This window comes from Caretta caretta, chromosome 7, assembly GCF_965140235.1.
Source record: "Caretta caretta isolate rCarCar2 chromosome 7, rCarCar1.hap1, whole genome shotgun sequence".
Lineage (NCBI taxonomy): Eukaryota > Metazoa > Chordata > Testudines > Cheloniidae > Caretta > Caretta caretta.
This window is the reverse complement of record NC_134212.1, coordinates 122313137-122338956: the sequence shown is the minus strand read 5'-3', so window position 1 is coordinate 122338956 and position 25820 is coordinate 122313137. Positions and strand designations below refer to the sequence as shown.

The following is a 25820-nucleotide window of genomic DNA, read 5'->3' as shown; positions in this document are numbered from 1 at the left end:
TAATAGCACGGATTCCTCTCCCCAAACAGCGATCAGATCCCGTACCTCCCGTTCGGTCCATGCTGGAGCTCTTTTGCAATTCTGGGACTCCATCATGGTCACCTCTGCTGATGAGCTCTGCATGGTCACCTGCAGCTTGCCACGCTGGCCAAACAGGAAATGAGATTCAAAAGTTCGCGGTTCTTTTCCTGTCTACCTGGCCAGTGCATCTGAGTTGAGAGCGCTGTCCAGAGCGGTCAGAATGGAGCACTCTGGGATAGCTCCCGGAGGCCAATACCGTCGAATTGTGTCCACAGTACCCCAAATTCAAGCCGGCAAGGCCGATTTAAGCGCTAATCCACTTGTCGGGTGGAGTAAGGAAATCGATTTTAAGAGCCCTTTAAGTCGAAATAAAGGGCTTCATTGTGTGGACGGGTGCAGGTTTACATCGATTTAATGCTGCTAAATTCGACCTAAAGTCCTACTGTAGACCAGGGCTTAGAGACTAACAAATTTATTTGAGCATAAGCTTTTGTGAGCTACAGCTCACTTCATCGGATGCATTCAGTGGAAAAAACTGAAAGCTTATGCTCAAATAAATTTGTTAGTCTCTAAGGTGCCACAAGTACTCCTTTTCATTTTGCGAATACAGACTAACACGGCTGCTACTCTGAAACCTGAGCAGCCATAGTGTTTTACTGGCAGTTTTATTCTATGGAACTTTATACAGATAGGTGCTCAGTAAGTAAGAATTCTAGGCAGTTAGAATTATATCTAGATCTGTGTTTCCTCTCAGTTGCCTCTGCTGTTTTTACCCCTGAGCAGTGATACTGATCACCTCAATTCTGAAAGAAAACAAATCTTTAATATGCAGCCACTGGGAGAAGGATTATAAATGAAAAACGTTCTCTGTTTGCAGACAGCACCATTTATATTATTGCTGTTCTGAACCATGTTCTCACTAACCCTCTGCATGCATTCCCGGGAACCTTGAGAGTGGGTTGTTGTTTCCCCCCAACACACACACGCGCGCGCGCGCACACACACACACACACAATCCTCAGTCAGGATATTTGTGCTGAGACTGTTAGTTTCTAAAACCTTTGCGATGCTGCAACACGTGCATATTCCAGGGAGGATTTGTAACTGAGATTTATGTCCAAGAGTTTTAGTCTCCCATTCCCTTTGATTTATCCTCTTTCGTTTTCGCCCCCAGCTGTCCTTCGGCATAACTGTGTCTGTTTTCCTTTAAAGAGTTTTCTGCTACACCTTACCTTTCTTTCAGCTCCTTATCTGGCTTGCCTCTCCTACTCTGTACCTTTGATAGCTCTGCTGCTCCAGTATCTGCGAGTGTTTCAATCCATTGCTGCTGTTAGGTAGCCTAGACTAAAATAGAGAAGGAGAAATTAAATTAAAAACTTGTCACTATTAATGTTTCTGAAATTTTGTCACTTATTTTCTCACCATTTATAGCCAGTTTCAGAAGGCAAAATCATCTTAAGCTGTTTAATGTAGGTTGGTAAGAGTCACAGATAGAAGGGTAGAGGAGGAAATATACAGTACAGAGGTTTTGGCCCTCTTTACTGATTGCTTTATTATATAGGAGCAGCAGCAGTCTTGCCTAGTCTGGACTATTATAATCTAGTACAGGGGTGGGCAAACTTTTTGGCCCCAGGGCCACATTGGGGTGCGAAACTATATGGAGGGCTGGGTAGGGAAGGTTGTGCCTCCCCAAACAGCCTGGCCCCAGCCCTCTCCCACTTCCCGCCCCCTCAGAACTCCCAACCCATCCAACCTCCCCTGCTCCTTGTCCCCTGACTGCCCCCCCAGGGCCCCCTGCCCAACCCCCCCACCGCTGCGCTTGCTGCCACCACCCCCTTATCATGCTGCTCAGAGCGGCAGGAGCTCACTGCCTGCACGTAACCCCGCGGGCCGTAGTTTGCCCACCTCTGATGTAGTACCTCTTAAACATCAAGGAAAGGCAGGATAGTTCCTTAGGAACCCTTCCTAGGGTATGTCTACACTACAGTTAGACACCCATGGCTGGCCTGTGCCAGCTGACTTGGACTAAGGGGCTCAGATTACGGGGATGTTTAATTGCGGTGTAGACGGGCTCAGGCTGCAGTTTGAGCTCTGGGACCCTCCCACCTTGCAGGGTCCTAGAGCCTAGACTCCAGCCCAAACCTGAACATCTTTACCACAATTAATCATCCCCTTAGCCCGAGTCTGGCTAGCCTGAGTCAGCAGGCATGGGCCAGCTGCAGGTTTTTAATTGCAATGTAGACATACCTCCTGTGGTCATTTTACCTCTGACCTTCTTCTGCACCTCTCACCGCTTTGGTTTGCCTCTGTAAAATATTATCTTGGAGTTGGTTTTCCAGTGGCCTGGACATGTTCTGAAACTTGATGTGCACCTTGGATTCATTTGAGGCCATTGTTCAACTTGCTGTTTGTATTCTAGTAACAGAGACTGGGGATCAGTTGCCCTAGGCTGGTCCTCACTAGGCCTCTAGCATTGTTATTTCATCTGGAGCATAAAGAAGTTATTTATCTCTAGGTAGTCTTTCCCCAGGACAGAGACATAGACTTAAATAGCGTTTGCTGATTTGCTGCCTCATATTGACTCTAGTTGAAAGATGATGAAGCTACAAGCAGGGATGTTCAGAACTGTTTATTATGTCTTTTATTATTGTATTATTGTGTCCAGGTTTTATACAGTAGTTGCGGCATGTGTATATTCACCACCATCTAGGAGGCTAAGAATTAGCTGCAGTTAACTTCCATCGCCACATGTTCAAGTCAGCAGCTCTGAGGGCAACAAAACGGGTTGGAGTTTTGACTATTCCACTCTACAAATATTTGTTACATTTGGCAGCTTCAGCTGTTGTATGATAACGTACATTGTCAGTAGCCTCATAATCCCTTCTTAAGAGACAGCACTGATTTGGAGCAGCTTCTTCTCTGAAAAGGCAGGATATTGACATGGCCTTTGTGATCAGAGATGTCTTTTCCTGACACAATCTGCAAAACTCCAGTGCACCAAGCTTGCAACATTGATTAAAGTGGTCTCCTGTTCTTGGGTGACAAAAATATTGACCCTTCAACTAGCTTTTATTCAAGCATCTTTGAGGAAGATGTTGCTACTTGGAAGTATGCCTTTCAGTCAGTGAAACTGCCCCACATCCCCTCCTGTTTGGACCAGATATTGTGAAGCCAAGATTATTACCCAACATGCTTGTCAGACAGAGAAGCACTCTGTGGTGTTTTTTGGCTTGGCCTTAGTGAGTTTCTTGCCAACAGAACAGTGGCATTTACCCAAGTTTACTGTGATCTCTAGGGCAGATTATTCTGTTCCTACCCTTGCAACACGAACACGAAAGAAAACATGTTTTCCATTTTGTACTGGATAAAAGGAGCTTCCCTCAGTGAAATCTTTGCTTGGAATGTTGCCCTTGGTGAACATGGTATTTGTGCCTCCTGTTGTCAGACAGAAAATGACCTCTTCCCCTCTTGGTGAAATGTTGTTATAGGTTAGGCTTTTAAAAAAAAAAAATCTGAGCAATTCCATGGCCATTGGCCCAGAATATTTTATAGGGAACACTGACTCTGAGAGTGGTAGTTTTGAAGTGGTTACTATTTCCTAGGAGGAGTAGGTGTTCCATCCCATCCCTGATTTCTATCTCCAAAGATACCGATGTGTAGCAGAAAAGGGTTTGATTGTATTGGGAGCAGAACCTCCACCCACAAAAATCCTAGTATGGCACCTGTTTTGGCTGTCTTATGCTCAGAATTCATACTGTTGTTACCTGGACAGTGTGTTTGATGCTGTGTATGGAACTAATGTCATTGTCTTTAATATCTTTTAATAAAAGCTTTTGACACTATGTGGCACAGAGCTCTTGTGGAAAAACTTAACTCCCTGGCTGTTACTGATGCAATAAACACTTTTGATTGCATCACTATTGCCATATCCTCCACAGATTGCTGTTGACACCAGTATGTCTCAGAGGCAGACCTTTTTTGAGATGAGGGCAGCCTCTGTTTTTGACAGAACTGTTTCAGTAAACTGAGAAATATTCAGAAACTTCCGTGAATTTAATGATTGTCCTGTACATCTTTTTAACGAAGAATATGAGCCGCTCTGTCATTTCTGTCTATTTGAAAGATCTTGATGCCATCGACCAATAGGCCAAGAAGTGATTGGTCATTCTTCCAAAGAAGGCACTTTCCATCTCAGGGTAGCCTAATCCCTGCCTGTTCTTTTATCACCTTCCTTGGAAGGATAATTTTGATCAGCCCAAAATGAAGCCAGCAGGTGTCTTCCGCGTGGGAGGGAGAAAGTTGTTGAAACACATCAGGGAAAGATTTTCAAAGGCACAGAGGGCAGGTAGGTGCCTGACTTGTATTGACTTTCATTGGGAGTTGGGTGCCAGACTTCTATTTTGCCTGTTGAATATCTCCCCCATTGTTTGTATGAGGTAGACTTGCTCTCTCTGTCTTTAAAACAACACTTGCAAGGCTTTTATTTAGTCCCTCCAGAAGTATATTTTATCCTGTGCATAATGGAAAACACGTTTTCTTTTGTGTTCATGTTCCAAGGGTAGGAAACAAAATGCAGGCCACACTTACAGGTTTGGTGGTGGTTCTAAAAGCTCTGCTCTAGGAATTATTTTGGGGAAGGTCAGTGACCTGCGTTATACAGGAGGTCAGACTAGATGATCATAATGGTTCCTCTGGCCTTGGAATCCATGAATGTTTCTCCAGATTCGGAGCGCAGCTGCTGCCACTGTGCTCAGCCGTGCTTTGCCAGCTCAGGATCGCCACCGGTCAACCAATAGATCATTCTCTCATCATTTTTCATTTCTGTGGGTTTTCTGATAATTGCTATGTGGCCAGTCTTGTGTGGGTGACTTTGGAAATCCCCTACTCTCCCCCACCTCCAGAAAGAACAACCTATTCTGTGCATGATCCTGCATGTGTTTCTGTTCACATTTTCACCGTTGCTCGTTCCAGGTCAGTCAACACTCAGTGCACTCACGTATAGTTCACTCCCTAATGTGCTTTTCCCCTCTCGTAAGCACAGTATTTTCAGTGTATCTTACTAGACATCTTTGCGCTTAGCCTTATATTCATACTTTCACTTCAAATAAATCGTTGCACAACATATTTGCTATGTTTTAAGATTTTTATGGCCTGCAACTTTTAACATCTTGCACTATGATCCTCTCATCCAACAAGCTATTCTGGCCTGGGCTGAGTCAGTAATTGGGGCATGGCGGGGAGGCCACCTATGAATACCTACAGGATGCAAGAAGTGTTGGTGGTCAGTGAACCAATCCCTCCGCATGGTGTTTGCTGGCTCTGGTTCCGGAAATTCATATGAGGAATACAGCAGAAGTCTTGACTGCTTCTGGTCAAGAACAATCCCATGATCCTTTCCATAAGAATAGGGTGTGGTGTTCCTAGTGTATTGGTCAGATGACAGGCAAGTTAATTATGTTCTGCCTCCCTCAAAGTCCACCTGCAGTTTCAGTGGAATCCAGCATTAATTTACTATCCTGAACTGTTGTGTGATATTGCTGTGTTATTCAGTTGCCACACTTCACCCCAGAGGTAACTGTGCTTTACTTGAGCCCCTCCATCCAGCTTGTCTGTCAGTTTGTCTTGTAAAGCACTTTGGGTTCCTTTGCAATAAGATTTATTTAGAAATATTTTATTTGTATCTGGAGGACTAAGACGTGGGAGGGAGCAGCTATCCCAATAGAAGAATTCTGCTGTCTCAGCTGCAATTGCTTAACAGTGGCATCTCTCCAGCACATCTTAACTGAACATGCACAGCTTACCAGTATGGGAATAATTCTTCTGGAAATTAACTGATAAAATGTACTACAGTAATCTGCTTCTGTGTTTATTTTAGCAACCCTGTAACAGTTGGAAAAGGGTGGGTGTAATTCGCAGCTGTTTTTTGAGTATGGCTCTGGATGACTTTCTCCATATCTCTCTCCTCTCCTCTTTCCTTGCTCTTTTCTTCTCGAGATTAAATGAAATCTAGACCTGCCATAGTGCTGGCTCCATAATAATGCTATGTGAAAGACCTGATTTCAATGACTGGTTTCTCACTTCCTAGTCTAGCTAGGGCTTGAGTGAGTGGATAGCATCTCTTTCAAGAGGAGTTCTGTCCATTCATCTTCAGCCAGAAAGGTGCTGATTGCAAATCAGCCCCTCCAAGCAGTGTTGGAGATTGGAGTGGGGCAATCCTCAGTACTCTGGATAAAGGCCTCTTTGGAGTGGGAGTGACTGGGGGAGAGAGGTTTCAGGGTAGCAGCCGTGTTAGTCTGTGTCCGCAAAAAGAAAAGGAGTACTTGTGGCACCTTAGAGACTAACAAATTTATTTGAGTATAAACTTTCGTTGAAGTGAGCTGTAGCTCACGAAAGCTTATGCTCAAATAAATTTGTTAGTCTCTAAAGTTTCACAAGTACTCATTTTCTTTTTGGGGAGAGAGAAATACCAAAATTCTGACATCAGGATGGAACATTGAGACATTCCTTGTCACTCTTGTTACTCAAAAGTTCACATTCTTTTCTGAGTGGTAGCCGTGTTAGTCTGTATCAGCAAAAACAACAAGGAGTCCTTGTGGCACCATAGGGCTTGGCTACACCTGTGAGTTAGAGCGCATTAAAGCAGTCCTGGGCGCCCCAGCTCACTCCCCATCCACGCTGGCAAGACAAGTAGAGCTCTCTGACTCCACGGCTAGAGGGCTCCTGGTACTCTACCTCAGCGAGAAGATTAACACTTGGTGCGTAGTCGGTGAAATGCCCAGGCTTCACTGTGAACAAGGTGTTGCATTACTGCGCTCTGCTCAGCCTCGGGAAACATCCCATAATCCCCTTAAGTCAAGTGGCCACTCTTGTCATTGTTTTGAACATGCCTAGGAATGCGGATATGTCCTTTGAAAGCTGGCGCTGAGACAAAGCATTACTGTGGAATGCTGTGTGTGTGTGTGTGTGTGTGAGAGAGAGAGGCGGGGAGGAGGGGGAGTCTGCTGCTGTCTGAACTTACAAGACAGCATGCTGACATGCTTTCAGCACTCCAAAAATCCACTCTGTCCCCCCACATACACACAACACACTCCCTGTCACACTCCACCCCCCCATTTGAAAAGCACGTTGCAGTCAATTGCATGCTGAGATAGCTGCCCATAACGTACCGCTCCCAATGCCACTGCAAGTGCTGCAGATGTGGCCACGCCAGTGCGCTTGACGCTGTCAATGTGGACAGACGGCCGCGCTTTCCCCACTGTGCTCTATGAAGGCTGATTTAACTCAAAGCGCTCTACATTTGCAAGTGTAGCCGTAGCCATAGCCCTGGTCTACACTACGAGTTTAGGTCGTAGGAGTTTAGGTCGAATTTAGCAGCGTTAGATGGATTTAACCTTGCACCCGTCCACACAATGAAGCCATTGTTGTCGACTTATTGGGCTCTTAAAATCGATTTCTGTACTCCTCCCCGACGAGGGGATTAGCGTTGAAATTGACATCAGCGGGTCAAATTTGGGTTAGTGTGTATGCAATTCGACGGTATTGGCCTCCAGGAGCAATCCCAAAGTGCTCCATTGAGACCGCTCTGGACAGCACTCTCAACTCGGATGCACTGGCCAGGTGCACAGGAAAAGCCCTGCAGATTTTTGAATTTCATTTCCTGTTTGGCCATCGTGGTGTGACCATGCAGAGCTCATCAGCAGAGATGACCATGGAGTCCCAGAATCGCAAAAGAGCTCCAGCATGGACCGAACGGGAGGTACTGAATCTGATCGCTGTATGGGGAGACAAATCTGTGTTATCAGAACTCCGTTCCAAAAGACGAAATGCCAAAATATTTGAAAAAATCTCCAAGGGCATGAAGGACAGAGGCTATCACAGGGACCCGCAGCAGTGCCGTGTGAAACTTAAGGAGCTCAGGCAAGCCTACCAAAAAAACCCAAGAGGCAAACACCCGCTCGGGGTCAGAGCCCCAGACATGCCGCTTCTGTGATGAACTGCATGCAATTCTAGGAGGTGCCCCTACAACTACCCCACACCTGTACGTGGACTCCTGCAAGGGAGTCTCACGCAACAGGGATGAGGATTTTGGGGACGAGGAAGATGATAGCGCACACCAGGCAAGCAGAGAAACCGTTCTCCCCGACAGCCAGGAACTGTTTATCACCCTGGAGCCAATACCCTCCCAACCCCGGGCTCCCGGATGTTGAAGGCGGAGAAGGCACCTCTGGTGAGTGTACCTTTGTAAATATAATACACAGTTTAAAAGCAAGTGTGTTTAATGATTAATTTGCCCTAAAGACTTGGGATGCATTCGCGGCCAGTACAGCTTCTGGAAAAGTCTGTTAACTTGTCTGGGGATGGAGGGAAATCCTCCAGGGACATCTCAATGAAGCTGTCCTGGAGGTACTCCCAAAGCCTTTGCAAAAGGTTTCTGGGGAGGGCAGCCTTATTGCAGCCTGGTAGGACACTTTACCACGGCAGGCCAGTAGCACGTAATCTGGAATTATTGCATAAGAAAGCATGGCAGCGTGTGTCCAGTGTTAGCTGGCATTCAAGCAACATCCGTTCTTTATCTCTCGTGTTATCCTCAGGGGAGTGATATTATTCATGGTCACCTGGTTGAAATAGGGGAATTTTATTAAGGGGACATCAGAGGTGGCCGTTCCTGCTTGGCTGTTTGCCTGTGGCTGAAAAGAAATCATCTCTGCTGTCGTGGTGGGGGGAGGGGTGAAGTGATCATTCCAGAGAATTGGGTGTCGGGGGGGTTTAGTTGGGTTTGTGCTGCACATTAACCCAAAAACATCAGCTCCTCCTTTTAAATGGCCAGTGTGTCTTTTTCAGTTTTAATCTCCCTTTCTTTCCTCTTGCGGCTGCAGATATTTCAACACTGCGACTAGCATCTCTGTCCCAGAGGCTAGCACAGATAAGAAGGCGAAAAAAACTCACTTGCGATGAAATTTTCTCTGAGCTCATGCAGTCCTCCCGCACTGAAGGAGCCCAGCAGAATGCGTGGAGGCAAACAATGGCAGATTCCAGGAAAGCACAAAATGAACGTGAGGACAGATGGCTGGAGCAACAGGAGAGGTGGCGGGATCAAGAGGAAAGGTGGCGGCAGCATGATGAAAGGAGGCAGGATGCAATGCTGAGGCTACTGGAGGATCAAACTGATATGCTCCGGTATTTGGTTGAGGTGTGCAGGAAAGGCACAGACCACCACTGCAGCCCCTGTGTAACCAACCACCCTCTTCCCCAAGTTCCATAGCATCCTCTCCCAGACGCCCAAGAACGCGGGACGGGGGGCCTCCGAGCACCCAACCACTCCACCCCAGAGGACTGCCCAAGCAACAGAAGGCTGGCATTCAATAAGTTTTGAAGTGCAATGTGGCCTTGTCCTTCCCTCCTCCCGCACCCCACCTGGTGCTTCCCTCGTCCCCCACCCCACCCAGGCTACCTAGGCAGTTATCCCCCTATTTGTATGACGAATTAATAAAGAATGCATGAATTTGAAACAACAGTGACTTTATTGCCCCTGCAAGCGGTGATCAAAGCGGGGAGAGGAGGGCGGTTGGCTTACAGGGAAGTAGAGTGAACCTGGTCAGCCATGAAACTGGTTTTCAAAGCTTCTCTGCTGCGCAGCACACCCTGCTGTGCTCTTCTAACCACCCTGGTGTCTGGCTGTGCGTAATCAGCAGCCAGGCGATTTGCCTCAACTTCCCACCCTGCCATAAATGTCTCCCCCTTACTCTCACAGATATTGTGGAGCACACAGCAAGCAGTAATAGCAATGGGAATATTGGTTTCTCTGAGGTCTAACCGAGTCAGTAAACTGCACCAGCGCGCTTTTAAATTTCCAGATGCACATTCTGCCACCATTCTGCACTTGCTCAGACTATAGTTGAACAGCTCCTTACTTCTGTCCAGGGTGCCTGTGTATGGCTTCATGAGCCATGGCATTAAGGGGTAGGCTGGGTCCCCAAGGATAACTATAAGCATTTCAACATCCCCATCGGTTATTTTCTGCTCTGGGAAGTAAGTCCCTTGCTGCAGCTGTTCATACAGACCAGAGTTTCTGAAGATGCGAGCGTCATGTACCTTTTCTGGCCATCCCAGCTTGATGTTGGTGAAACGTCCCTTGTGATCCACCAGTGCTTACAGCACAATTGAAAAGTACCCCTTTTGGTTTATGTACTGGCTGCCTTGGTGATCCTGTCCCAAGATAGGGATATGCATTCTGTCTATTGCCCCACCACAGTTAGGGAATCCAATTGCAGCAAAGCCATCCACTACGGCCTGCATATTTCCCAGAGTCACTACTCTTGTTAGCAGCAGCTCAGTGATTGCGTTGGCTACTTGGATCACAGCAGCCCCCACAGTAGATTTGCCCACTCCAAATTGATTCCCGACTGACTGGTAGCTGTATGGCGTTGCAAACTTCCAGAGGGCTATCGCCACTCGCTTGTGAACTATGAGATCTGCTCTCATCTTGGTATTTTTGCGCTTCAGGGTAGGAGAAAGCAAGTCACAAAGTTCCATGAAAATGCCCTTACGCATGCGAAAGTTTCGCAGCCACTGGGAATCATCCCAGCCCTGCAACACTGTGCAGTCCCACCAGTCTGTGCTTGTTTCCCGGCCCCAGAATCAGCGTTCCACCGCATGAACCTGCCCCATTGTCACCAGGATGTCCAAATTGCCGGGTCCCGTGCTTTGAGAGAAGTCTGTGTCCATGTCCTCATCACTCTCATCACCGCGCTGCCATCACCTCCTCGCCTGCTTTTGCAGGTTCTGGTTCTGCATATACTGCATGATAATGCGCAAGGTGTTTACAATGCTCATAACTGCCACGGTGATCTGAGCGGGCTCCATGCTTGCTGTGGTATGGCGTCTGCAGGAGAGCAGAGTTGCAAGGGAAGCAGTGGTTGGATGACCAGTTTTGCAGACCTACGGCACCGTCTGCTGCCAGGACACAACAGTTGAGCAGGCTGCACGCTTGCCGTGGTATGGCGAGACAAGAGCAGCTGAGCAGAGTTGCAGCGGAATCGGCCCTGCAAGACCACCAGGAGAGCAGAGTGGTAGCGGAAGCGGTGGATGATGACGATGGTTTGCAGACCTACTGCACTGGCTGCTGAAAGCAGTATGGCGCCCGCACAGAAAAAAGTTGCGAAACGATCGTCTGCCATTGCTTTCACGGAGGGAGGGGCAACTGACGACATGTACCCAAAACTACCGGCAACAATGTTTTTGCCCCATCAGGCATTGGGAGCACAACCCAGAATTCCAATGGGCGGCGGAGACTGCGGGAACTGTGGGATAGCTACCCACAGTGCAACACTCCGAAAGTCGACGCTAGCCTCGGTACTGTGGACTCACTCCGCCGACTTAATACGTTTAGTGGGGACACACACAATTGACTGTCTAAAATCGCTTTCTAAAAAATCGACTTCTAATAAATTCGACTTAATGTCATAGTGTAGACATACCCATAGAGACTAACAAATTTGGGAGTGGATGGGTCACTACAAAAAGTCATTTTCCCTCAGCTGATACTGACACCTTCTTGTCAACTGTTGGAAATGGGTGACATCCACCTTGATTGCATTGGCCTCGTTAGCACTGACCCCCCACTCGGTAAGGCAACTCCCATCTTTTCACATTCTGTAATATATATACTGCTTACTGTATTTTTCACTCCATGCATCTGATGAAGTGGGTTTTAGCCCACAAAAGCTTATGCCCAAATAAAAGTCTCTAAGGCGTCACAAGGACTCCTCGTTGTTTTCACATTCTTTTCTGTCACCCATACAGTAAGCCCGGCAGAGTAGACTAGCTAGAAAAACTGCATGGGAGCTTTAAACAGGACTTACCTACAGATATCAGGAGATGCAGAGTACTCCTACATCAACATCAACACTTCTGGGCACAAGATAATTTTCCTAGAGGAATGGAAATCTAATTGTATAATGAAAGAGAGATCCAGTACTTCATTTGCTTGGCCAAGATAGGAATTTGGGCTGATTTGTCTATCTCCCATTGTCAAGACAAGGCGCCATTCTAAGAGCTTGGAGGCACAGTAGATTGTATTTGTTTGTTTGAACTGAGTACAATGAAATTATTCAAAGTTAGTGCAGTGGTACACTACTTTCTGTCCTAAGTTTGGAATGAATGATTGCTCATTCCAGAGATTTCTAGATTTTTCTTGCTCCCTCTCCCCACCTTCTAAAAGTAAACCTTAACTATGCAGATGCTCTCAGCACCTGTGTGTGTGTGTGTGTGTGTGTATTTGTAAAGGGGCGCTGCTAAGTAAGTTAGGCCAAAAATTAGGTTTAAAAAGAATAAACCAGAGATGAATCTGAACCAAACACCGCTAAACATTGTGGCTAGCAAGGCAGAATCCTATGTAAAACAGATATTTCTAGAAATATTGTCCTGGTGTAGAGTGGTTGGGGCAGGTTTGCTTTTTGGAGAGAGGTGGATAAAAAGAGTTTTGTTTTAAAATTCCCTTGTGAAAAAGCATTGTGTTAATGCACAAAAACCAAAGAGTTTGAATGGTTGACTTTATGTTGTTCAGAATGAGAGAAATGAAAGCAGGAGTGACCACAACCAGTGGAAAAGACTGGTGTGGGTTTTTTTGAAAAGTTTCCTTTTGGATTATCAAAAGTGCTGGACTCCAAAAGGAAATTTTGTTTTATGTTTCAGAAGTTTGTTACTCACATTCACGGGAATTCAAACAAAAGGGAAATGTACAAAAACAAACTTCGCCTCTCACTGATTTTTGGGCCTTTATGGAGTTTTTCAGTGTCCTAAGTAAGGATGTAAGAAAGTTTAGAGTTCTTTCAGAAGTTGCAGCCACAGTTGCAGTAGGATGGGGGGGGCTGCAGGGTCCTTTACCCTCCAACAGGGGGTGGATAGCCTCCTTCCCCCCAACTCCTATTCCTCCTAATCCCAGGAGAGGCCTATCCCACAGGGTTGAATTTCCAGTTAGGTCTTTGGAGAGATTTGGCTGTCACTGGGTGTGTGTCAATCTTTTCTTAATTCAATAGATAATTTTTCAGCCTGTGCAATTAAAGGAATACAAAATAAAGTGATGACATGCTATGCCAGTGTTCTGTTGCCTGCTCCCTGCTTGCTTCTGTCATGAGAAAAAGATCTGCTTTTTGTGAACAACTCAATTCACACCCATTTCGTTAATACCAGAGTGGGGAGGTCTGAGCCCTGCACCCTAGAGCAGTGGTTTTCAAACTTTTTTGCTGGGGACCCAGTTGAAGAAAATTGTAGATGCCCACAACCCAACAGAGCTGGGGATTAAGGGTTTGGGGTGTGGGAGGGGCTCAGGGCTGGGGCAGAGGGTTGGGGGGTGAGGGTGAGGGCTGCGGGATGGGGCCGGGAATGAGTGTGTGTGGGGGAGGGGGCTCTGGCCTGGGACAGGGGGTTGGGGTGCAGGAGGGGGTCAGGGCTCTGGGCTGGGGATGAGGAGTTTGGGGTGCAGGAGGGGTGCTGGGCTGGGGTAGGGGGTCGGGGTGTATTAGGGGGTCTGGGCTGGGAGTGCAGGCTCTGGGTTGAGGCCTGGGATGAGGGGTTTGGAGTGCAGGAAGGGATTCCAGGTTTGGGGGGGAGGGGCTTAGGGCAGGGGCGCAGGGTTGGGGCATGGACTTACCTTGGGCAGCTCCCGGTCAGCAGCTCAGCTGGGGTGCACCATGGACCACGCTGTACCCCAGAAGTGGCCAGCAGCAGGTCTGGTTCCGTGTCACTCTCGCTCGCAGGCACCACTCCCACCCCTCCCCCAAGCCAGCCAGTGGGAGTGCGGAGCCGGTGCTCGGGGCGGGGGCAGCACGCGGAGCCCCGTGGCCCCCTGCCTAGAAGCCGGACCCACTGCTGGCTGCTTCTAGGCCACAGCGCAGTGTCGGAAAAGGTAAGCACTAGCCTGCCTTAGCTGGGCAGCCCCGCCAATGGGACTTTTAACGTCCTGGTTGGCAGTGATGACCAAAGCAAGGCGACCCACGGTTTGAAAAACACTGCCCTAGAGCTGGCCCCAGCTGAGACCCTGGGAGGCCCTGTGGGGGCTGGCACTGCTGTGGCTCCCCTGTTCCAACCCCATGCCATGCAGGAGGCACAAGCCCTAGTCCCCCCGACCTGTCTCCTCTCACCAGAGCCTCCCATATCCCATCTCTTAGGCAGCCACAGAAGGTGAAGTCCTCAAGGTCGTCATCCTCGTGCACCCTCTTCATGTGTGCCAGGCACACCAAAGTTTACATATTCGGTAATTTACTAATGAGAAATGTTAGTCTCCAGTCAGATCAATATCAGACTTGTTCTCTGTCCTTAGATTACAAAGGAAGTCTAACATTTGTCAGGGCCCTTCATATACTGCCATAGGCGCCGACTCCATGGGCGCTCCGAGGCTGGAGCGCTCCCAGAAAAAAGATAGTGGGTGCTCAGTACCCACCAGCAACAGCTGTTTGAAGGCACCTCCAATTTGCTGATTGGCAGCTAGGGGAGGGGCTTGGGGCAAGGGGGAGAGCAGCAAGCAGGCTGGGGACTGGGGAGGGGTCAGAGCGGTGGCAGGAAGAGGTGGAACAAGGGTGGGGCCTCAGGGGAGGGAGAGGAGTGGGGGCGCGGCACCCCCGGGGAAAAGAGAAACTCAGTGCTGATGTATACTGCTGCTTGGGTGAGATCTATCGTTTGAAGCTGAAGTATCCTTCTGGTCTAGAGTCATCTGTTTTGCCATCATCAGCTCTATATGGAACCATATTTTTTGCCTAGAACAAACATTTATGATGGGTGAGATGTTTGACAGGAAGCATGGTGCCTGGACAGCTTGGAGCTGTGTCCCGAGCATGTTCGTGATCTCTCCCAGAACTCTGCTCTTTCGAGTGCTGAAGCACGTATAAAATTGCCCAGTTTGTTGTTAGGGTCAATATATCGCTGTGGAGCCTAGTTGTAACCTGTATATTTTTGAACACAAGTGTAACATATAGAACATCTGCAGACGTTGCAGCTTTAGGTTTGCACCTCGTTGCTTTAAATATTATCCCATAATCTTTTCCACTGCATCTTGTGTGTACTTCGCATTTCTCCCCCCACGGAAATGAATTGCACTGTGAATAACCGGTTCTTCCCTCCCTGTTTGTTCCCAGGGTTCTGGCTGGTGTGGACTGTCATCATCATACTTAGCTGCTGTTGCGTTTGCCATCATCGGCGTGCCAAACACCGCCTCCAGGCACAGCAGCGGCAACACGAGATTAACTTGATTGCTTACCGGGAAGCCCATAACTACTCAGCTCTGCCATTTTATTTCCGTATGTACTTCCTACAGATCTTCCTAGATGCAACAGGGAGCAGGCTGGCTTTTGAAAGAGTAAAGACCAAAGAATTCGCCATGTCGGGTGGAGGAGGGGAGAAGCTGCTGGGTCAGAGGGAGAGGTTGGGGGCTGCTGCTGCCTAACTTGTGGTTTGTGGAGAGAAGGAGGTAAATTCTAGCTGCCTGGAACATGTGGCCCTGCTGACTCTGGAAGCAGAACTGTGCCAGCAACAGGGCCTTTATCCCTGTCATTTTTCTGCTCCTGGGTTATCTGTACCTTTTCCTGGAGCCATGGAGAGGTTTTTAAAAGACCGTATTCAGGAGAGCTTGGAGCGATCTTTCTTTGATACGCCTGCTATGTAACCTATTTTTGCAGCTGGTTTGACTGAGGTAAAGAAAGTGGCTTGACAGAGATTGGTCACTCAGGGGCCAGGTGGGAATGATGACTCAGCTGTGACCCTCCTGGTTCCCAATCCTATACTCTGCCTACTAGACCATGCTAGATTTCCAGTGAGTTAACAGATTCATTGTTACTGCATCTGTGGGAGCTATATTGGCAGAAAGAGGAGAGAATGCAGTTGCCCTGATGCATTATGATATAAGGACATTTCCCTTGAAGTTATACTGTTTAAAGAGTGTTTTGATCAGTTGCTTAATTCAGTCCACTTCAGCCTGTTTTGTCTCCTTAGGAAAACCTTTAATTGATTTGTGGGTCCATTATAAGCACAAATATAGTGTTCCCCTAGCCACTCGTGGTGATAGGGTTTCACTCTGGCCACACCAGAAATACTGAATCCAATATTAAAACAACATAGGGGCCAAGTCTCTTAATTTTACTCTAGTTGCTGCCTCCTCTTACATATGCAAAAAGCTTCAGGGGGGTGAAATCTTTGATTTTTTTTTTTTTTAAATGTAAACACCAGTGATTAGAGAACCCCAGCCTAGCAATCTGTGAAGTCACCTAGTCGGTTTCCTGCAACCAATACAGGATTATTCTCTGCTGTAATTTATAGTGCACTGTTCAGGGTGGTCTAATAGCTAAAGCATGGGACTGGGAGTCAAGAGATCTGGATTTTATTCCCAGCTCTGTACGGACTCCCTCTGACCTTGATCTAGTCACGTTCTCTCTGTGCCTCAGTTTCCCATTCTCTAAAATGTGATAATTATCTCCTCACATAGGGGATGATGCTAACTCATTGTTGCTTGGTTTAGAATCCAGGGGTTCTCAAACTTCATTGCACCACGACCGCTTTCTGACAACAAAAATTACTACACAACCCCAGGAGGGGGGACCAAAGCCTGAACTCGCCTGATCCCCACCATCCTGAGGGAGAAGAGGGGGGCAAAACCCAGCCACACTGCCCCAGGCTGAGGGGCCAAAGCAAAAGCCCAAGGGCTTCAGTCCCAGGCAGCAGGGCCTGTAACCTGAGCCCTGCCACCCAGGCTAAAACCCTCGGGATATGGCTCTGGGTGGTGGGGCTTTGGCCCCGGGCCCCAGCAAGTCTAAACCAGCCCTGGCAACCCCTGTAGGTCCACCCCACAGTTTGAGAACCGCTGGTTTAGAAGCTGCTAGAGATGGGCAAAGTATCATAAATTACGTGAATGACATTGATCTATTTTAAATAACAAATTTCATGAAATTGCACATGAAATAACTTCTACCTCCCGATTTTAGGATTTTTGCCAAATTATTTACTGCCTCCCTATGAGGAAGTGGTGAACCGACCTCCAACCCCTCCCCCACCATATAGTGCCTTACATCAGCAGTGCGTCCCAGCGGGTGGCAACAGCACAGTCCCGGATACGCCAAGAAACCTCCAGCCCGCACAGACAAGCTCTCCTCCACCACCAGGTGGCACTAACAGCAGCACTGACAGCACTGGGTCCCTCCGTGTCCGGGACCCTGAATCCTCCATGACACTGGCTGAACGAACTGTCACCAAAATGCAGGGTACCGAGCCAGGCAGCTCCAGCACCGGCCCTGAGTTGGAGGAGATGGCCGATCCTGTGTCCTTCCCGGATAAGGATTCCGAGAGCAAGGAGGAACTGCTTAAAGATTACAGCTGTGAAAGCTTCGACCATAACAGGGCTATTCCCGATGCCAAGGACAAGACACCCAGCAGACACCGCCGTTTCACTGGCGACTCGGGAATTGAAGTCTGCGTCTGCAACCGGGGCCACCATGACGATGACCTCAAGGAGCTTGATGGGCTCATTGACGATACTTTGGATGGGCCTCTGGACTTCTGTGACAGCTGCAGTGGCCGCCTCCATGGGGATGAGGAAGAAGGGCTTTTCAGTGCCTCCGAGGAGCAGCACCGTGAACATAACCACCACCATCTGCCTCAGCAGCCGGTGTGTGTCCTCCTGAACACCATAAATGAGCAGGACTCTCCAAACTCTCATACCAATCACCCTCCCAGCTAAAGTGGCTGAGTCATAAGGGAGAGTCTATAAAAGGAGTAAGAACAACTTTAAAAAAGGTCATGCAAGCTTTTTTCCCCCCCCCCGATGTAATTTTGGGAATATCCCCAAAAGCACTGCTTGGGAGGGTGGGCAACTGCTCCTGTTTTTTTAAAATCGCATCCCTCCGCCTACACGTAGTAGGGACTTCAGTTTCAAAACGAGACCTTGGTAAAATGGAACTTTCCTAATGATGATTTTGGTGGTGGATTATTACTGTTTGGTTGGTTTTAGTTTTCCAGAACCTGCTTTATCTTGCAAGTCATAAAGCTCAGCAAGTCTAACCCTGTGAGGATAAGAAATACAGTATGGCTCCACCCTCCAGGTGTCTTCCCAGAAGCACACAGCTTCTGATAGCACTGGCAGTCAGCAGCCCAAGAGTTCTGGTTTGATTAGTGATCTTGAGGGAGTAGAGATAATCCAAGTTTTCCCCCAAACAATAAATCACTAAATCAGAACAGTGCTGTAATCTTTGGTGCTTCAGCAACAGGTAGTGGTGTAGGAGATTCCCCACTTGATGCTGGTAACTGAAGGACCAGTTTCTTCCAGACAGAATATTAGTCTATAGCAGGCAAGTTACAAAAAGGGTCGCAGAGTTTGCCTTTACATACTCTTTTTTTTTTTTTTAAAGGCAAATATATTCCTTTAATCAATGCCTCTCTGAGCACAGCGATGAGTTAGAATCCAGGCAGCTGGGCTGCCTTTCCAAGTACTGTGGTCTCTCTACATGACATTCAGCTTGTGTGCTGCAAAAGGTTTGGCCTTTTTTTTATTTTTCATTTTATTTTTGTACCCTTAGGGCAGCACTTTAGTTAAGATGATAAAACAAAAACCAGGGCTGTCTTTGGCCAGTGTGCCTTCAAGTTTCAGTGATGCATGTTGAACAAATGGAGAAAAACCTCCGTCTGTTGCAAAAGGATTACTTACAGCGGAGACCTGTGCAGTATTCTTTTTTTTTTTAATCCAAAAGTTTGGTGCGATTCTAACGCTGACCACTTAAAAGAAATGAATGTCTAGGGTTTTTTCTTTTTTTTTTTTTAAGGTGGCAACTGGCTACTGTATAATGTCTGAGCGTTGTGTGTGTGACTGCAATACATTCATGCATGTCCTACTGGTAACATGAAACCTGCTGTAAGACTGCAAGAAAATTTACTGTAGCTTTGCTTTAATAAACAGTAGAGTTTTTGTTAGTATAAAGGGAAGGGAAAAAACAAACAAACAGCTGAAACTAACATTCCCTGGAGCGTTCCTGTGGAAGAGGGCAGGACTCAATCTATATATGAAGTGTGCTTGGGTTCCCCTCTAGCTTTCCTTTACTTATGGTCATCTCGATCATTACTGTTATGGAGGGAAATTGAAACCTTAACGCAGGCATTCAGATTTGATTGATCGAAACCAAAATCAGTTTTCAGTAACGTGGAAACCAAATATAACACCTTTTCTGATAACTCGCGTGTGTGTCATTTTGTGAACGGAGAACAAAAATCCGTGTTTACATTTTACTTGACATACACTATGTTCTGCTGGTAACAAATATGGATTATTCAAGGTTTCTCATTTAAATACTTTACCTCTGTACCGAAGATCGTGCATTTTAGTTTCTGCTTGTTCATCTGTAATGAGCAACGTTTTTTAAAGAGCAGCCATTTCTCTCCCCTCCCCCAACAAACAGCCTTACATTAAGCAGATGTTCACTGGAACTAGAATTGCAATTTCTACAATAGGATGCATTGAAACAGTCTTTCATTGAGATTCGTCAGAGCCCGTTCTATGCTATGGTGTGCGCATGTGGTTAAAAAATACTCCATGGCACATTAATTGTTCTGACTGGTTCTTTGTACAGTATGACCAGACTTATAGTTGCTCATACAAATAGGGAACTGATCGTTTGCTGCAAGCCTAGGAATTCTATTCCTCACCCTTCCCCCATGGAGAATTGTTGCTAGCTGCTGTGCTCATTGATCATTTCTTCCCTTTGAGGAGAGAACTAAAATCTGTCCATCTACAGAATTGACCTGCAAATTGTTAAACTCTCTTCCTCACATATTTCAAGAAAGCTTAAAAAGCATTTAACAACTTTCAGAAAGCAGGATTTTAATAATAAGAATCCTATACCGCCACCTTCTCCTTCCTCAACATTTCCTCACTAAATCCCACGTGTTGAAGGTGGCCTCACAGACATTTAGGAGAAAAGTTCTCCTTGTTAGTTTGCAACACTCTGCCTTTTCAGTTTAAGGATAAGGAAGCTCCCACTTCAGTTCTCTCAATCTTCAAGATCCTCTCCAGCAACAAAGGAAAGTGAGTTGATAGTCCTGACGTTTCTAAGGTGAGAAACAAGGTCTTCCATTGTGCTTGAAAAATCCTTTCTGGCTGCCTTCGTAGATCATAAAGAAGCAAAAAGGGCACAAACCAATTTTTTTGTTTTTTTCCAAACCATCTTTACCCTTGTGGTAGAAAGATCCTGTAACCTGGGTCTCAGATGGGCTCAGGGAAAATCACTAGTGTAAACTTGGCCAGGTGTAAAGGAACAAGAACAGGTTCATTTGGCTGCCACCCTGTTCACACAGGGCACCACCTGCCACAGTCTTACCCCACAGCAGCAAGCAAGGCACTGGTAGCAAAGAGTAGTCCCACATCAGGCCTACCTCCCCTCAGAGAAGCTCTGACAGGCAGCAGGCTCTCAAGAAGTTCCTGACTCCAGCCAGGCCCCTCACACAGAGTGGGGGCTGGGGATCTGTTCTCCGTCCTAGCCAGCCCTAAATGAACTGTGCTCTTCCCTTTTAACCCCTCCCTCCAAGCCTGACACCTGCTGCAGGGGTCATGGGGTGGGACTGAGGTAGCCCACAGCAGTTCGTTAACCCTTTCCTGGCCAGTGTGGGATGTCTCTTATCTCACACCCTCCCCTTCGGGATGGTACCAGGGTACCATCAGCTCTCCCCACCTCCCTTGGGAGAATAAGTCTGCGTTTCGGCAGGCATTTCCCACCTTATGTTGTATTTTAAGTGAGTACAGCTGGATAGGTACTTGTCTTTCATGGTGGTTAGCTATCACAGGAAGTTGTCATCTGTGATCAGGGTGAATGGGTTTCCAAGAGATAATATCAGAGCATATCCATGGCCTACTTCATCACCAGATTTATAATCCACTTCATCAGCACTACTACAGATTTCTTAATCCATGCACCGCTACAGAGTAGGGACCGAGTGGCTAAGCAGCAGTTCTGCAGAAAAGGACCTAGGGGTTACAGTGGATGAGAAGCTGGATATGAGTCAACAGTGTGACCTTGTTGCCAAGAAGGCTAATGGCATTTTGGGCTGTATTAGTAGGAGCATTGTCAGCAGATCGAGGGACGTGATCATTCCCCTCTATTGGGCATTGGTGAGGCCTCATCTGGAATACTGTGTCCAGTTTTGGGCCCCACATTACAAGAAGGATGTGGAAAAATTGGAAAGAGTCCAGCAGAGGGCAACAAAAATGATTAGGGGGCTGGAGCACATGATTTATGAGGAGAGGCTGAGGGAACTGGGATTATTTAGTCTGCAGAATGAGACGGGGGATTTGATAGCTGCTTTCAACTACCTGAAGGGGGGTTCCAAAAAGGATGGATCTAGACCATTCTCAGTGGTAGCAGATGACAGAACAAGGAGTAATGGTCTCAAGTTGCAGTGGGGGAGGTTTAGGTTAGATATTAGGAAAAACTTTTTCACTAGGAGGGTGGTGAAGCACTGGAATGCGTTACCTAGAGGGGTGGTGGAATCTCCTTCCTTAGAGGTTTTTAAGGTCAGGCTTGACAAAGCCCTGGCTGGGATGATTTAGTTGGGAATTGGTCCTGCTTTGAGCAGGGGGTTGGACTAGATGACCTCCTGAGATTCCTTCCAACCCTGATATTCTGTGACTCTATGACCAGGCCTTCCTTCTCAGTGATGGAGTATGCCATCTCTTGGGGATTCAGCTTCCAGCTAATGTATAGCAGGAGATATCAAGACTGTTAGACTGATTTCCTACCCATCCATGTGTCAGCAAGGCTATTTCACAAGCTTCTGACTAGCAGCCCTTCCTAGCCTCATGATGGGGGCTGCTGTGGTGGAGAATCCATGCACAAACCAGAGATAGGATCCCAGAGTCCCAGGAACTGTTGTAGCAGTTTTGTGGTGGAAGCAGGTCAGGCTTTCAAGGTCTGCACTTGATAGGCAAGGGGCTGGACCTAGCACTTCCCCAACATGTATCCCAGGTAGGTGGTTTTCTCCTTTCCTGTTTTGCACTTAGCTCTGTTTGCCATCAACCCAGTGTCTTCTAGGTACCTGAGGATGGCCACCACATTATTTAAGTGGATCTCCTGGCCACAGCAATAAATGAACATGTCATCCAAATAAACCATAGCGTATTGGGCCTTTGGCTGGAGGACCCGGTCCATCAGCTGCTGAATGGTTGCAGGTGCTCTGTGGGGGCCACATGGCATGACCTGGCATTGATAGAGCCCATACAGAGCAGAGAAGGCAGTCTTCTCGTGGGATCTGGGTGCAAGAAGCATCTGCCAGTGTGGTGGTGTAGTTTGCTTCACCCTACCACTCTAGTATCTTGTCCTCTCTGGGCGTGGGAGAAACTGATGCAGAACTGGGAGGTGCCTTCTAATTTGAAGGCCAACATTCTAGGACTTCTCCACTCGGTAACTCCCAGTTCCAGCATGGTTTGGAGCTCCTGTTTAACAACTTACCACATCTTCCTGAAAAGGAGCCAGAGGGTGTGTCTACCTCTGTGACCTGCTTGATTTCGATAGCGTGATAGGTTAAGTGTGTTCACCCTGATTCAGGGTGAAAAAAGGGAAAGAATCTGCTGCACTTGGACTTTCTGTGCTGGTGGAAGGTTCTCCCCTACTTTAGGCTATGCTGCCTGGGCTCCTAACTCTAGCAGATAAGGGTCTATGAACAAGGCTATTGGACATCCCAAGGTTTCAAGAGGTTTTCATGGTAAACTTAGGTCCATTTCTTATCTGATTGCCTAACCTCATCATTCATTAGCTTCACCTGCTATGCTATGTCGCAGGACCCCTTCCATTTCGCCGAAAGCTTGGACACAAAACTGGGGAGTAATAAGGGTATATGATCCCTGAGTTTAAACACACTAGGGCGAGCCCCATTGTGTACGTACTCATGTGCCTGCTGGGCACGAATGAGATTCTCCATTGTGAAAAGTGGCCGGGGCCTTGAGCCTCTTGCGGAGTTGGAATATGTACTGAATTAACGTTTTCTGCCCCGCAGCCCTGCTCCTCCCACATCCCCCTTACTAGGTCTAAGATACTGGAGGGTTCTCCCCCATATCGGAGTTCAAAGGGCAAAAAAAAATAGAAATTTCAGTACAGCAAACGGGGGAGGGTCGGGGCGGGACAGTTGATCCTACTGCTGCAGATCCTTGGCCTGATCCTTGGCTTAGGCCAAGAACTTCTTGGGCATTCTTTTCAGTGTCTGGAATAAGCACTCCACAGGACTGTCCATTTGAGGGTGGTACAAGGTGGTCTGGATGGTTTTAATCTTTGACAGGCTACGTAATTCCTTCATCAGCCATGACATTAAGTTGGTCCCCGGGTTGGTGAAGATCTCCCAGCGCACACCCTACCCTGGCAAAGACCTTTATCAATTTAGTCGCGATGGTCTTAGCCTTCCTAGTGTGTATTGGGATTGCTTCCAGGCACCTCATGGAATAATGCAGTGTCACCAGCGTGGTGCCCTATGGCACTGTTCTCCAGGGGCCCAACCAAGTCCATCCTTGTGTATTCAAAGGGAGAGGGACTAGAGGAACTTTTGAAACTTCTTTTAGGAGGAACTGGCTGATGCTCGGGACAAGAGCCACAGACCTCACTGATCTCCTTACAGATCCTGAGCCAGAAGAAATGGACTCTGACTCTGAGTAGGATTTTCTCCTGGCCTAAGTGTCCTGCCAATGGTGTGTGAGCCAATCGTAAGAGATCCTGATGCTCTGGCTGCAGTACTGTGAGCTGTCCCCATACTTCCCCCATTTGACTGTCCTCCTGTGGATAGCAAAGCCACTCAGCTCAGATTCTGAACCACAGGAATCGCCTGGTTTGATTGGGGGGAAATTTGTCACCTCTCCATTCACTATGGCCAACTGATTCAGTGTGTCATCTCTCGATTGTCCTCCTGCAAAGTCGGAACCGCACATTAAAATGTTTGATTCTTGAAGGGGGCACCCTTGGCTCCTCACCTGCTTGGGAGTCTAAGGGGGCCTCCTGTTGTCTGGAGCTCCCCTTTGCAGGTCCTGCCTCTTCACCTACTCCCTACCAGCTTCCTGGGTTCCTGGCCCCGGTCTGCTGAGGCAGCCTGGGTCATAGTACCAGAGGGCTCTCCAAATCTCTTCCATACCGCCCCAGAGTATTCCCAGTCCTGAACTAGAACAGCTGGGTAAGTGAGGGCTGAGGCCAGCCCTACTACAGGGTCACTGTACATTCTTGTAGGATCAGTTGGACCTGCATGCTTGAGTGGAATTTTGCCTTCCCATGGATGTAAAACTATAGTCTCTCCCGGGGGCTCTGGCCTCTACTGAGTGGTCCAGGAGAAGAATTTGGCCACACCCTGAGCAGACCAGTTCTATGGCCTCAGTCCCATTTATTTGGATGGAGACTTTGGCCCAGATCAGCTTGTTTCTGGCATTCTGCCATCCACACCTGCCTGCAGCTGCGCTCCAGGTACGGGCAGCGTCTGCACAGGTGCCAGGGTGCTCGCGTGAGAAGCAGACCATTGGCCCTTGGCAGACACTGATGGGAATGGCGCTCTCGTCTGGCCCTGCCTCCTGCAGATGTAGCACCTTGCTGTGGGGCTGCCCGCCCTGGGGTAGGGAGCAGGGCATGGCTTGGAGAGTCACGTCAGAGAGCAGGAGAGCTGCTCTGCAGAGCTCTAGTGTTCATGATGGGAGCAGCCTGCAGCCACCAACTCCATTTCCTTCTCACGCTTCCCCACCACCGTCAGTTTCCTGCCTTCTAGTCTCTCTCTCAAGTCATCTGGGGAGAAGCCGCCGACATCCATGGGGAGCTGGTCCTTCTGCCCCTGGGAGCAAGGTTCCTCCCTGCTCCCTCAGCCAGGGGCTCGCTGTCTGCCTTGGCTTCCTCCTGCCTTCAGCTTCCCTGGAGAGAAGGGGACAAGCCTGCAGGAGAGAGAGTTTCATTCTTGCCATCTCCAGAGGTATCTGCATGTCCCCAACCAGCTGATCAAATACGCTGTGGGGAGCCAGCCCCAGGAGGCTACTTGTAGCCGCAGAGCCTCAAGGGGCCAGATCTGGGTGGTGGCCACGCACTGATTGGGAGCATCCTCACCAGGTGCCCGGAGCAGCTTGTCAGTAGCTGCCGGGCCTGTTGGGGCTGCCACTGCCCGTCTCGCTCACTCGCTGGGTCACGGCGGACTCTAGGTCGCTGTTTGTGTTCCCCATCCCGTGGGACCAGGGTCGCTCCTGAGCTCAGGACAAACCACGACTGACTAACCAAACCAGAAGGGGGTTATTTGGCTGTTGCCCCCTTCAGGCAGGGCCACCCCCTGCTGCAGTTTCACCCCAGAGCAGCAAACAAGGTGCTGGTAGCGAAGAAGTCCCACATAAGGGAGGCTGTGACGGGCAGCAGGCTCTCTGAATGCTAGCTGGAGCTCTGCTCTCCTGCCCCGCCAGCCCCACCTGAGCCGGACTCTCCCCTTTTAACCCCTTCCTCCAAGCCTGCCAGGGGTCATGGGGTAGGGCTGACGGAACCCACTGCAGCTCATTAACCCTTTCCTGGCCGCTGTGCGGTTTGTATACCCCTTCCCAGTTCCACTGCGTGTGGGGAATGGAGTGGTCAGCCGTGGTCTTTATCCCAGTATTTTAGACTAGCTTTTATATATCCTGAGCAAAGACCGTATGGTGCTGAGGGTGGCACCAGAATCTCTGGCAATTAAGGGCGTCGCCAGGCTCAGTGAGACATACCATCTCTCTAATTTTTCATCGTTCGATATCTTTCTATAGGTTTTTTTTCCCCCCCTAAAAGCTATGACTGAGCTTTCAGTTG

At 48.2% G+C, this 25820-nt stretch overlaps 1 protein-coding gene across 4 annotated transcripts in view; it reads left to right on the top strand.

Moving 5' to 3' along the window:
• WBP1L (WW domain binding protein 1 like) overlaps positions 1 to 19227 on the top strand; it is a 92933-nt gene extending 73706 nt beyond the window's left edge. For all 4 annotated transcript variants that reach the window (XM_048858175.2, XM_048858178.2, XM_048858177.2 and 1 more), the window contains exons 3-4: positions 15153 to 15314; positions 16992 to 19227. In XM_048858175.2, the coding sequence (XP_048714132.1) occupies positions 15153 to 15314; positions 16992 to 17743 (914 nt within the window). In that variant the 3' untranslated portion in view covers positions 17744 to 19227. The remainder of the gene's footprint in view (positions 1 to 15152; positions 15315 to 16991) is intronic.
• The last annotated feature ends 6593 nt before the right edge of the window (positions 19228 to 25820 follow it).